The sequence below is a fragment of the Hyaena hyaena genome, unplaced genomic scaffold (assembly GCF_003009895.1).
Source record: "Hyaena hyaena isolate Hyena2069 unplaced genomic scaffold, ASM300989v1 scaffold_0, whole genome shotgun sequence".
Taxonomy (NCBI): Eukaryota; Metazoa; Chordata; class Mammalia; order Carnivora; family Hyaenidae; genus Hyaena; species Hyaena hyaena.
Genome location: NW_024080632.1, coordinates 2,701,804 through 2,714,818, shown reverse-complemented (window position 1 = coordinate 2,714,818; position 13,015 = coordinate 2,701,804). Strand labels below are relative to the sequence as shown.

General features: G+C 40.0%; 1 protein-coding gene across 4 annotated transcripts in view; it reads right to left on the bottom strand.

The window, feature by feature from the left end:
• The window catches only part of SBNO1 (strawberry notch homolog 1), a 57,681-nt gene that overhangs the window by 35,486 nt on the left and 9,180 nt on the right, over window positions 1-13,015 (bottom strand). For 2 of the 4 annotated variants that reach the window (XM_039233165.1, XM_039233084.1), the window contains 4 exons: window positions 12,746-12,850; window positions 9,818-10,130; window positions 6,437-6,537; window positions 1,537-1,633 (listed from right to left, as the gene is read on the bottom strand). In XM_039233165.1, the coding sequence (XP_039089096.1) occupies window positions 1,537-1,633; window positions 6,437-6,537; window positions 9,818-10,130; window positions 12,746-12,850 (616 nt within the window). The remainder of the gene's footprint in view (window positions 1-1,536; window positions 1,634-6,436; window positions 6,538-9,817; window positions 10,131-12,745; window positions 12,851-13,015) is intronic. The other 2 variants (XM_039233318.1, XM_039233247.1) reach the window with 2 other exon arrangements.

Genomic DNA, 13,015 nt, shown 5'->3' with positions numbered 1-13,015 from the left:
AAAAAAAAATGAAAAAGATAAAATAAAATTTAAAGAAAATTTTTTCTTTTATTTCTAAAGTTCATTTTAGGGGCTCCTGGATGGCTCAGTCGATTAAGTGTCTGATTAAGTGTCTCTTAGTTTTGGCTCAGGTCATAATCTGACAGTTAATGAGATTTAAGTCCTGAGTTGGGCTCCACTAACAGCCCGGAGGCTGCTTGGGGTTCCCTCTCTCCCTGTCTCTGTCCTTCCCTTGCTAGCTCTCTCAAAATAAATAAATAAACTTAAATAAATAAATAGAGGCATTGGGTGGCTCAGTAGGTTGAGCGTCAGACTTCAGCTCAGGTCATGATCTCATGGTTCATGGATTCAAGGCCCCATGTCCAGCTCTCTGCTCTCAGTGTGGAGCCCGCTTCAGACTCCCTGTCCCTCTCTCTTTCTGCCCCTCCCCCTCCCGCTCACCTGCATGCATGCTTTCTCTCAAAAATAAACATTAAAAATAAATAATTTCTTTTTAAATGACCAAAAAATTACAGGATCTTGAAGTCCATACACAGTTGGTAAACAGATTCTTTAGTTCAAGCAGTAATATTAGTGGCTTTTTACAGAAACTCAGAATACATAAAAGATTCTAGCCATATGTATATATTTTTCACTTTATCACCACCATATAATGAGAAAGTGAACTTTTTTTTTGAGAGAGAGAGTACATGCTCAAGGGAGGGGACAAAGAGAAAGGGAGAGGGAAGAGAGAGAGAGAGGGTGGGAGGGGAGAGGGGGGAGAGGGGGGAGAGGGGGGAGGGAGAGAAAGGGAGGGAGGGAGGGAGAGAGGGGGGGGAGAGAGAGGGGGGAGAGAGAGGGGGGAGAGAGAGAGGGAGAGGGAGAGAGAGAGAGAGAGAGAGAATGAATCTTAAGCAAGCTCCATGTCAAGCTGGAGCCCCACTGGGCTCAATCACACAACCATGAGATCATGATCTGAGCCTAAATCAGAAGTCAGGTGCTTAACCGAATGAGTCACCCAAAGTGAACATTTTTGTACCAAAGGTAAAAACTATTAATTTTCAATCTGACATAGTGGCCGCTAAATAAATAAATCATGATTGTTGTGGCAAAAAGGGAGATATGTTAATGTACACCACTGAAATAACACATTGCATTTCCTAGATCCCCATGCTTTTGTTTTGTTTGCATAAAGTATACAAAGCTAAGGTACAGATTTACATCTCTACAGTTTACTATGATTTTATACTCACTGCTGACATGAGCGAAATTAACTTGAAACAAAATAAACCCCAAACTTTTTTACTCTCAGTTTTAAAGGACTTCAACCCGAAACAATTTTAAGTTGCTGTAGGAAAAAATACACCAGTGAAATTTTCACCTAGATATTTTAAAACCTATAATAGTTTAAAACAGAGTATAAGGCTCATACTTGTCAAATTCCAAGGTACTCAATATTGATAGATCCTAAGAGATAATAACGTGTGTAGGAAAGTTACTCAAGTTCAAAAGGAACCCAGAAGTCTTTCATCATCTTGACAAATCCCAAAGACATACATTTTATTGGCATATACTCGGCATAGGTTTCTGCATGACCCATTTCTTCTTCATCTTCTTCCTCTGGTTCATCTTCCTCTTTCACAACAGGGACCTTCTGTAACACAGAGCACAATCAGAGACTAGAGGTCCAGCCAACACACAGAAAAATTCCTCTGTAGGAATACTAACAGTCTTCAGTCTTGGAAATACAACATTCTTCTATATTTCCTCAAACCTGGATCCTACTTTCGTTCTTCCATGCTTCTCTGATAAGCAAAGATAATCCGTGCCCTACTCTCAGCTCTAACACACCACTGAGTCACCACAGGGCTCCACCTTCCTTCTAGCCACTATCTGCTCAAATTACTTTCCCCTCTGCCTACAACCTTCCCTATTGCCCAGAACTCTTTCTAACCTCAGTCCTTCATATCAATTCCAGGAATAGAAGGACCAAAAGGTTTAGAGAGAAAGATGGATGAGCCCCAGCAGCTCATCCTACAACCTCAATGGCAGCAACTGTTGAAGCCATACATCCCACTCTCATTTCAGTGCACCTTCATGTCACTTGTCTTCTCTCCTTTGGACACTGAAACCAAAACCCCAGAGAACTCTGGATTTAAAGGTTCTTCTGAAGGACAGAGAATTTACTTCGGATATCTGTGTCTCCACAGACACAGCAACAATCACATATAAGAAAGCCGTATCACGTGGGGCGCCTGGGTGGCTCAGTTGGTTAAGTGTCCGCGTTCAGCTCAGGTCATGATCTCACGGTTTGTGAGTTTGAGTCCCGAATGGGGCTCCGTGCTGACAGGTTGGAGCCTGGAGCCTGCTTCAGACTCTGTCTCCTTCTCTCTCTGCCCCTTCCCTACTTGTGCTCTGTCTTAAAAAAAAAAAAAAATGTAAAAAAAAAAAAAAAAAAAAAGGTTAAAAAAAAAGCCATATCACTTACTCTCTAAACCTTGACACATGTGAAAATGAAATGGGGAGCTGTTAGTAAGTACACCAAGAAAACTGGAATAAAGCCAGACTATCCTAGGCAACTTGCATGAATGGTTACCAGTCACATGTTCCTTTCTTTCTTCACAGAATCTTAAGCAGGAGAGGTAGGGAGAAATAGGGAAAAAGAAAGACCCTGAACAAGCCTCTTTTCACTACAAGTAAAACCATCATCAAAGATATTTATTAATGTGCTTGTTCAAAAAAAAAAAAAAAAACTATAGAGAAAAAGCTGTGAAATCCAGCGTATCCAGAAGAGGAGGAGGAAAAAAAAAAAAGAGAGAGAGAGAAGCCAGTCAAGGCCTACAGCCAACGCCAAGGATAACAGAGCTTTGGAAGGTGAGGGCAGGTTCTTCCATTTCTTTTTATTTTGTCCAGAGTTATGGTGGCACACAGACACTCCATAAAAGTGGGAAGGAAAAGGGAGAAGGTAGATAAACATCCAATCAACATCAATCCATGGAAGCCTCAGGAAAAAATCCCCAAAAGTTCCCAATGTTCTTAGAAAGTATGCCAAAATAAAACTCAATTTCAGAAACTGGAGACAAAATGGGGTTGGCAAAGATACACATATAAATCCTCCTTCTGCTGTTAAGTGTATGTGGCCTCGTGAAAATTACTTAAATTCTGTGTCCTCCCAATCCCCACTTCAGCCCTTTCCCACCCATCAAATAAGAATGCATACTATATACCATGCTCAGTGGGTTGAGCTTCTGACTTTGGTTCAGGTCATGATCGCACAGCTGTGAGTTCGAGCCCTGTATCAGGCTCTGTCCTGTCAGTGCAGAGCCTGCTTCAGATCCTGTCCTCTCTCTGTTCTACCTCCACTCATGCTCTCTCAAAAATAAATAAAACATAAAACGTTTAAAAAAAATGGATACAGCCCCCTTCCTTCTCCATCTTATCTTCCCATACATGAATTAAAACAAAGCAAAAAAACCCACCAACCACCAACAGTGTAATTGGAAGACACTGTCTGGTCACAAAATCCAGGGAGAGACACGTAAATTTCAAAGCCAATAAAATGGCAACCATGGGTCACCAAGCTTCGGGTCAAGGAGATAAATGAGGGGGAGCAGGGAGACTGTGGTATCTGGTGAATAACCTGCCCAACATACAAAGTACGTGCTCCCAACTAGGAGCCTGTTTAACTAGGTGGGGAATGTGGGCCCAGGGTCGTCAGGTACTCCTGTTTTCAGGAGAACCTGGAAATTGGTATTTTTATGTGGTAGCAACAAATTCAAACTTTTTCAAAATAGTGTGGAGGCCTACCCAACAAAACACATCTGTCAACTGGCTTTGGTCCATAGTCTACCAGTTTCCAATTACTACATATATATGTACATATATATATATGGTTGGTTTTTGTTTTGTTTTGTTTTGAAAGTAAGCTCTATGCCCAATGTGGGGCCAGACCTTAAGACCTCAAGATCAAGGGGTGCCTGGGTGGCTTAGTCGGTTAAGCGTCCGACTTTCGCTTAGGTCATGATCTCATGGTTCGTGGGTTCGAGTCCCGCGTCGGGCTCTGTGCTGACTGCCAGCTCAGAGCCTGGAGCCTGTTTCAGAGTCTGTGACTCCCTCTCTCTCTGACCCTCCCCTGTTCACGCGGTCTCTCTCTCAGAAATAAATTTAAAAAATATTAAAAAAAAAAAAAAAGAAAAAGAAAAAGAAAAAAGAAATTAGGCCAAGGACCATAGCAATATTTAAAAAAAAAAAAAAAAAAAAGACCTCAAGATCAAGAGTCACATGCTCAACTGACTGAGCTAGCCAGGCACCAGTTTTTTTTTTTGGTTTTTTTTTTTTAGGTTTGTTGATTTTGAGAGAGAGAGAGAGAGAGATCATGAAGTGGGTAGGGGCAGAGAGAGAGGAAGACAGAATTCCAAGCAAGCTCTTCACTGTTAGTACAGAGCCTGATGCAGGGCTTGACCCACAAGCTATGGGATCATGACCTGAGCCGAAGTCACTCTACTAAGACAACCCTGTGCCCCTCTTTTTTTTTTTTTTGTTTATTTTTGAGAAAGAGAGAAAGCACCTGCAGGGGAGAAGGAGAAGGAGAAGGAGACAGGAGTATCTGAAATGTGCTTTGTGCAGAGTGCCCCAGGCAGGGCTTGAACTCACAAATTGTGAGAACATGACCTGAGCTGAAGCCACCCAGGCACTCCCTGTAAGATGTTTCCTAACTTCAAGGACAATGGAGAACTTTTTGGCATATTATGGGCAAACATAAACTGGACTGGGAACCTGAGTACGAAATACATTAAAAAACAAAAACAAAAACAAAAACACACAACCTTGGGGTGCCTACGTGGCTCAGATGGTTAAGCGTCAGGCTTGGGCTCAGTCATGATCTCACAGTTCACGGGTTCAAGCCACGCATGGGGCTGTCTGCTGTCAGCACAGAGCCTGCTTGGGATCCCCTGTCCCCCACTCTGCCCCTTCTCCGCTGGTTCTCTCTCTCAAAAATAAACTTAAAAAAAAAAAAAAAGAAAGACGCAATCTTATTTTCTAAAAGTCAATTTGCATGTTAAGTTGCTGGCACATAACCATTAAGTAAACTGGGTCCTGCCAGCTTTCACCTTCCTAGTCCCTGTTCAAAGCCTCAGGTACAGATGGCTGTGCTCTCTCTCCAATTCCTTATTCCATCCCCAAGTCTTATTAACCCTCTGGTATTTTTTAAAAATGTTTTTATTTATTTTTGAGAGAGATAGAGACAGCGTGAAGAGGGGAGGGTCAGAGAGAGAGGGAGTTACAGAATCGGAAGCAGGCTCCAGGCTCTGAGCTGTCAGCACAGAGCCCAATGTGGGGCTCGAACCCACGAACCGTGAGATCATGACCTGAGCTGAAGTCGGACGCTTAACCGACTGAGCCACCCAGGCGCCCCAATCCTCTAGTATTTTTACATGTTCTTTTTTTCTTTCCTCTCATCTTGTTCCCATCATTCTCTTTGTAGTCCCCCAAGTTTAATTTCTTAACACTTCCCTTCTGGAGTAATTAACCAACCTTCCAACCTGCCTCTTTTCCCCACTGAACCATCCCGAGTCACTAACAGGATCCTCCACTTCCAGTGGCCCCCACTGGTGCTACACCGTCTGAATCTTTCAAACTCAACTCAGGACCCTCCAAGGTGCCCAATCCAACTTCCTTCTGGCTTACAGTCATCTAAACACATGGCCACCATCTCCTCTGTGCCAACCAATGCGTTAGCTCCCTTCCTAAAATGAGCTCTTACAGTCTCTTCAAACTCAACACCCAATCTCCATTATACCTCTGCCACAAAACAAAATCTTCCCAGGCCATTTGAGTATAGGGAGATCTCCTCTTCCTCCAAAGTCATAACCCTAATTGTGAGTATCCCAATGTACTTTTTGCTGTACCTTCTATTACTACTTAAACCATGTGCTTGTCAAATTGTGTGATTATGGAAGGGGGAGCCAGGTAGTGTACCTCTTGTTCAAACCCACCACACACATGCAGTGTTATACACAGCACAGTAATGAAATAAATGTATAGAGTTAATTAATCCAAAGCATACAACATTTCAAACTATAAGAAAAAAAATTACTTCTAACTAGAACATTACATGATCTGAAGCTCCTAACTAGCTATATATTCAAGTTCAATCCTAAAATGGACACACTTATCAAATACTTTTGGTTAACTCCACATTGTCTCTCATCAGATGAGATTCACAATAGAAGGACGTGAGTCCTGCGTGTAATACTACATCCAATCAAATATCTAAGTTATAATCACCTTGCTCGGTATGTTAGTTTATTTCAGTGAGACTTAATGCTTATTCATTAGTTTATGCAGTTGAGTAGCTCCCCTTGCCCCAAAAAAGTTTTCTGAAAGTTGTTTTAGAGTACTTTTAGCCAAGTGTACTTCCATACCACCCAATACAGATACAGCTTTTGAAACTCACCATGGTTGGGGAAAAACTCCTCATTTTCATGTCGTTTATCCATATTCTTGCTACTTCTTTATTAGAAGACTCTTTCTTTACTGTGCCATTGCTTACATCAGCTGAGGGGGAGAGTCATTACGTTTTAGAACAAAATCTGAATTTCTTTTCCGACAGTTTTTCAAAAATTCAGTAGTTTACCCACTTCACAAAAGAATATCAATCTGCTTATCACTAACTTAAATTAAGTATAAGGATAAAAACATTCAAAGCAATGTGTTATCCTGAAAGTAGAAATTAACTTTAGAAAACAAGTACCTTAAATAGAAACGTGTGTACAGAAAACTTAAAAACTATCAAAAAGATACCTTAACCCCAGAAGTATTTGATAGCTTATTTCAACACAAATATCAAGAGTTAGCATTACTTTGGGACACTTCAGTTGGTTTATAAAAAAAACCCCACAAAACTTGGTGTTATCACCAAGACAGAATCAATCTCACCTGAGTTGAAACTTGCTTTCAAGGCAAAATAATTCTTTCTTGGAAGGGGAAAGAAAAACAATTTGGAAATTCTACATTCCTCCTTCCCTCAGAATAAAGATCCAAAAGATGAATCTTTTCTTCTTCTATACCAGTAGTTTGAAACTCTTTTTACATGCAGTAAGAGAACTGAATCCTTCAATTCAGAGGCTAGAGCCCCGTAATCAGCCTGCATCCCTGAAGTGCTCACTTCAGGTACCTGGGACCCTTGAGCTCACAGTGTGAAAATCATACCAGGAGGACTGACTGGATCTTATCTATCTACCAAATGATAGGGAGTGCTTGGGAGGCCTGTCACTTGGGACTCCGAAATAACAAAGTGTTAGCAAAATAAGGAGGCTAGAACAGAGATAATGAATTTACTTGTTTAATGTAACTGTGGGAGAGCCCTGTGAACAGTTCACAGATTTACAGGACTGAACCTCAAGTGAGAGCTCAAAACCCAAAGAGAGACCCAAAGGGCTCATGGCTCCAAAAGGGGCAATACCCATAGATAAGTGAGGGAGGAACATGCAAAATCTTGCTCTTTGCAGTTTCATACTTTTATTGTTCTTTTCCTTTAGTAAAAAGATGATCCTCTGCTAAAACACAAAAGTATGCTTATCTTCGGCATTCGCTTACATGTTTCTTTTTCAGCCCTGGACTAGTCTGACGGTTTCTCAGGCTTCCACACAAGGATGGCCTTGATTTGTACTCTTCTGTCTTTTTAAAATTACTCCACTGAGCATGGGAGATGTTACTGTACTTACTAAGCGTTACTCAATCGGCTCCAAATCTATCCGGTTTTGTTTTGCTTTCTAAACTTCCCTCACAATAACAGTCTTCTTTAAATTATGAGGACACATGCTGATCTGAGGAGTGGAATACTCAGAAAGCCACTCAAAATAGTAGTAGTATTTCTCCTCAAACCCAAAAACTTTTAATGAAAGCTGCTTCCACTAACTGCTGATCATCCCCCCCAAGTCTCCCAGGAGCCATTCCAGATGCTGCCTCGCACCCCAGCTAGGTCAGGGCCATGGTCCTGCTCTCCATGGCAGAAAATAAAAATCAATCCTAAGGCAGTTAAAATGATTTTTCAGTGGACATCTAGCTGCTAGGCTACAGTTAGTTTAGGACAATGACCTTGAGTAAACTATAACCATAAAGCTGCAATGGTAAGGACTCAAAGAAAAGATATAAAGAAAAATTAAATTATCTGATATTTTTAATTGCATGTCACTGGAGACAAAGTTAGTTCTACAACATGCTACAAACACTTTTTGACCACTGCTTTAGAACACTCCAGTCGTCGTCTTTATAAAAATAAGCACAGCTTTCAAGCAGTCAATTAGGCCACAAAATTATATATTGGTCTGTATCAGATATTAAAACTTATTTCCCACAAGTGTACAGAAATACAATGCAACTGTTTGGAAAAAGGAACGGTCCATACAATACCTATCACCTCATTCCAAAACCCTAATAAAATACTATTTATGTACTAGTTAAATCATCAGGAATCTCCATTCTATCTCCTTAATCCAAACATACGATAATCCCAAAGAAAATCTACTTTTTAAAAAAGGCACCAATTCCTATGCTAAAATCATAAAAGAGCAGTCAGCTCAGACTATAACTGAAGTCAGTTATCATTTCTAACAGTGCCTTGCCATAGTACTGTTACATAAAAGGCACTCAAATCTACTTCAGCTGAATGTAGAGGGAAGGAAAGAATATCCCTCTAAAGAGTTCACATTTTTCAGCATCTAAAACTCTACTAAAATATGATATAGCTAAGGTCTTTTAAAACACCAATTAATTCTATTTTACCCTTAAAAATTATCTTACTACACTTAACATGACGCTTCCTCTGAACAATCCACTTAAAACTATAACCTCTTCCTGGCCCACACCTCATTTTCTTTCCATAGTGCTTATCCACATCAGACACACTATATAACTTATTGTCTCTCTCCACTAGGATGCAAGCCCCATGACAGCAGAAATTTCAACAGTTTTCCTGCTAGCCATAGCCTCAAAATCCCAGAATAGTGATTGGCATACAGTTGGCACTTAATAATTATTTGCTGAATAAACGAGCAACAACAAACTCCAAAGAAAAACTATAAAATCTATATTCTTTATGCATAAATGAACTCTTTAAAAATGTAATCAAACCACTGTTGAACTTTTCCCCTTTAAGCCCTATCCTTAAGGTATTACGGATTAGCTACTGGTGATGGTTTAACAACTGAATCTACTAAAATCTACTCAACTGTATACTTTAAAAGGGAAAATTTTATGGTATGTACATTATACCTCAATAAAGCTTGTTTTTAAAAAAGAATTTATTAAATACACGATTACCCACAAGCAATGAAGCCAATGACAGTCAAAATCACAAAACTGTAAAAGTCACAGTTAAAAAGTAAAGTATCAGTTTAAACCCAGTTACCTCACAAATGGTTCAAAGACCACCAGCAATAGCATCTCCAAAAAGCTTGTTAGAAATGGAGAATCTTCGGCCCCACCCCAGACCTACTGAATCTGATTCTCGTTTTCAACAAGATGACATAAAGTTTAAGAAGCACAGATTTAAAAGACTGAGAAAGTGTTAACCAGTTATTCCCAGTATATAAAACCTGTATCTCATGGTGTTAATGAATGTAGCCACCTGGAAATTCCATACTTTACCTCAAAGTAAATGTTACGGCTCCTAAATTCCTTCTTCCTTTGAACTGTATAAATACTGTAATTTCAGAGAGTCATATAGACATCTGCTTCATGCCCAGTTCTTTTAAGATCCAAACAAACCCTTAAAAACACACTGACCTATCTTACCAAAGGGAGACAGATGACACTATTGAAAACAGAAACTTACTAGCTGCTGTTGCAACTGGCTGAGCAATATTAGCTGGTGGCTTCAGTTTCATGAGTTCGTTCAAACTATTATTTTTTAGTAGATCCTTCAGCTGAACCTGGTCTTTTGAGGGGGCAGAGGTCATGGCATTTCGTACTGCTGGTGCTGAGACTGAAGGGCGTGTGTTTGCAGTAGTCTGGATAAACTTTGTTAATGTGATGGTCTGCCTATTCGTTGTTACAGGCGGTGTTTTAGTCATTACAATTGTAGATCCCAAGGTCGGAAGCTGATTTATTTGATTCAGCACAAATGTTGTAGTAGATGGAGGCTGCTGCTATAAAAGAAAACCATAACACATCAGACCATTGAGAAGTACTTTACTCTCTAACACAGCCTAGATCCATAAATACGGAAGGCCATTTAAAAATCTAAAACCAGGGGCTCAGTTGAGTGTGTGACTCTTGATTTCGACTCCAGGTCATGTTCCCAGAGTCATGGGGTCGAGCCCAGTGTCAGCACGGAACCTGCTTAAGATTCTCTTTCTCCCTCTGCCCCCTCCCCGGGTCACTCCCACTCTATAAAATTAAAAACGAGGCAACTGAGTGGCTCACTCAGTTAAGCATCCAACACTTGGTTTGGCTCAGGTCATGCTCTCATGGTTTCTGGGTTCAAGTCCCACATGAGGCTCTGCAAGTCTGCTTGGGATTCTCACTCTCTGTGTCCCTTCACTACTCCTACATGAATACATGTACGCGCTTGCTCTCTCTCAAAATAAATAAACACTTAAAAGTTAATAAAAAAAAAAATCTAAAACTGACTTTAATTCTTACCTAACCTTGGTGCTGTATTTTAAATTAAATATGCCTAACTACAAACTACCAAGTTAAAACACACCACTTTGAGGGGGAAAATGGTATAGTAGTAGTGTGACATTTTCTATAAATGTCAGGGGCAGCAAGCATTAAATAAGACTATCCCAAGCCAAGCTGTGATGTATAGCAACCCTATATAATACAAAGACTAGGAAGAGAAAGAATTTCTAATCCCAGCACTGCCTCAACTAGGTCAATAACCTTCGGCAAATCACTCCACCCCTGGAGGCCCAGGCTCTCTGAAGTTCATTTTCCATTTCTAACATTCTGTGATTCTTATATGATGCTTTGTTTGCTATCATTCAGACTGTACCAATGTTTAGAACTTAAAAGATAAAACCGCCAAGCAGTGTTTTTTGTTGTTGTTGAAGATTTTATTTTTAAGTAATTTCTGCACCCAATGTGGGACTCAATCTTATGACTCTGAGATCAAGAGTCCCATACTCTAATGACTGAGCCACCCAGGCGCCCCTCCAAGCAGCATTTTAAATACCTATCTCTCAAGTATGATCCAGGGAATACACCAATATCAAATACTGATAATATAGGTACTACCTTTGAACCTAAGAAAAGCTATAAAGCATTTTATTTTTTATAGTTGGGGGCGGGAAGCATAGACAAAATGGAGGGGAAAAAAGGTCAAAGATTTGAGGATGATAAAATATCTGTGATCTTAAGCAACTGAAGTACAACTATTTTTTTTTAATTTTTTTTTTTAATGTTTTATTTATTTCTAGGAGAGAGAGAGACAGTGTGAGCAGGGGAGGGTCAGAGAGAGAGGGAGTCACAGACTGAAACAGGCTTCAGGCTCTGAGATGGCAGTCAGCATGGAGCCCGACGCGGGGCTCGAACCCACGAACTGCGAGATCATGACCTAAGCGAAAGTCGGACGCTTAACCGACTAAGCCACCCAGGCGCCCCATAACTGAGTATTTTTATAAATTTCAGTCTATTTCTACTTCCTTTCCTCTTCAAAGTATTTCTAATTTTTCATGACTCTTATAATAAGAATTTTGTAGATTACCACTTATCCTGCCTTTTTTAAAGCAACTTTCTTAATTGTTTAACATTTTTGTTTATTATTGACAGACCGAGAGAGACAGAGCATGAGCACGAAAGTGGAAGAGAGAGAGGGAGACACAGAATCTGAAAGAGGCTCCAGACTCTGAGCTGTCAGCACAGAGCCCGACGCAGGGTTCGAACTCACAAACCGCGAGATCATGACCTGAGCTGAAGTCGGATGCTTAACCAACTGAGCCACCCAGGTACCCCAAGCAAGAAAATTTTTAAAAATTTAGTTAAGTTAGGGGCGCCTGGGTGGCTCAGTTGGTTAAGCGTCCAACTTCGGCTCAGGTCATGATCTCATGGTTCGTGGGTTTGAGCCCCGCATCAGGCTCTGTGCTGACAGCTAGCTCAGAGTCTGGAGCCTGTTTTGGATTCTGTGTCTCCCTCTCTCTCTGACCCTCCCCTGTTCACACTGTCTCTCTCTCTCAGAAATAAATGAAACATTAAAAAAAAAATTTTAGTTAAGTAATGTCTATACAAAATACAGGGATCAAACTCACAATCCTCAGATCAAGAGTCACATGCTCTTCCAATTGAGCCAACCAGGCATCTCACCACTTACCACTTTCAAATAAAGCCCTCGACAATAATTTATCATAAATTATCAAATTTTTAACTAGGTTGTCCTTTACACCACTAGGCTTAGTTAATAACTGCTACATTTAAGATTAAATCAGAGGAACTCTATTTAAAGCACAATTACGATCACATAATGGACAAAAGCTGAAATCAACACAGAAGAATGAAAAGTGTAGTTGGGTTTATGTGTAGTTCATAAATTCTGTATCACTTACAAGAAGTTCAAAAAATTTTCTGTTTTGTCCTTTTGATCAAAATAACTACCAGAAGAATGAAAGAAATATTTTATCAAGTAGAAGGTGAGAGTAGTATATTGGAGAGAAGTACCGAAAAGCAGAACTAGTAAGATAAAAATTACTTCATATTACAGGTTATTTTCTGACTATAATCCTAAACCATTTTCATAATAATGCCAAATATAAATCGTTCTTACCCTAACATTTAACAGTGCTGGAGTAGGTACCGTTTCTTGTTCTGGTTTAACAGGAACTGCTGCTTCAGTCTCCAAACCTAGTTCTAATGCACTAAGTGGCACTGACTGGAGAGAAAATAACATCAGAGAAAGAAATAAAAAATGACGGCAGAGAACGATTTCAAGAACCAAAGGTGTATTCATTTCATTAAAACTAAAAATGTCAAGTTTTACACTCAAAAAAATCTGATACTAAGCATAAAGTAATAATCTTTCCAAGTACATCATCTT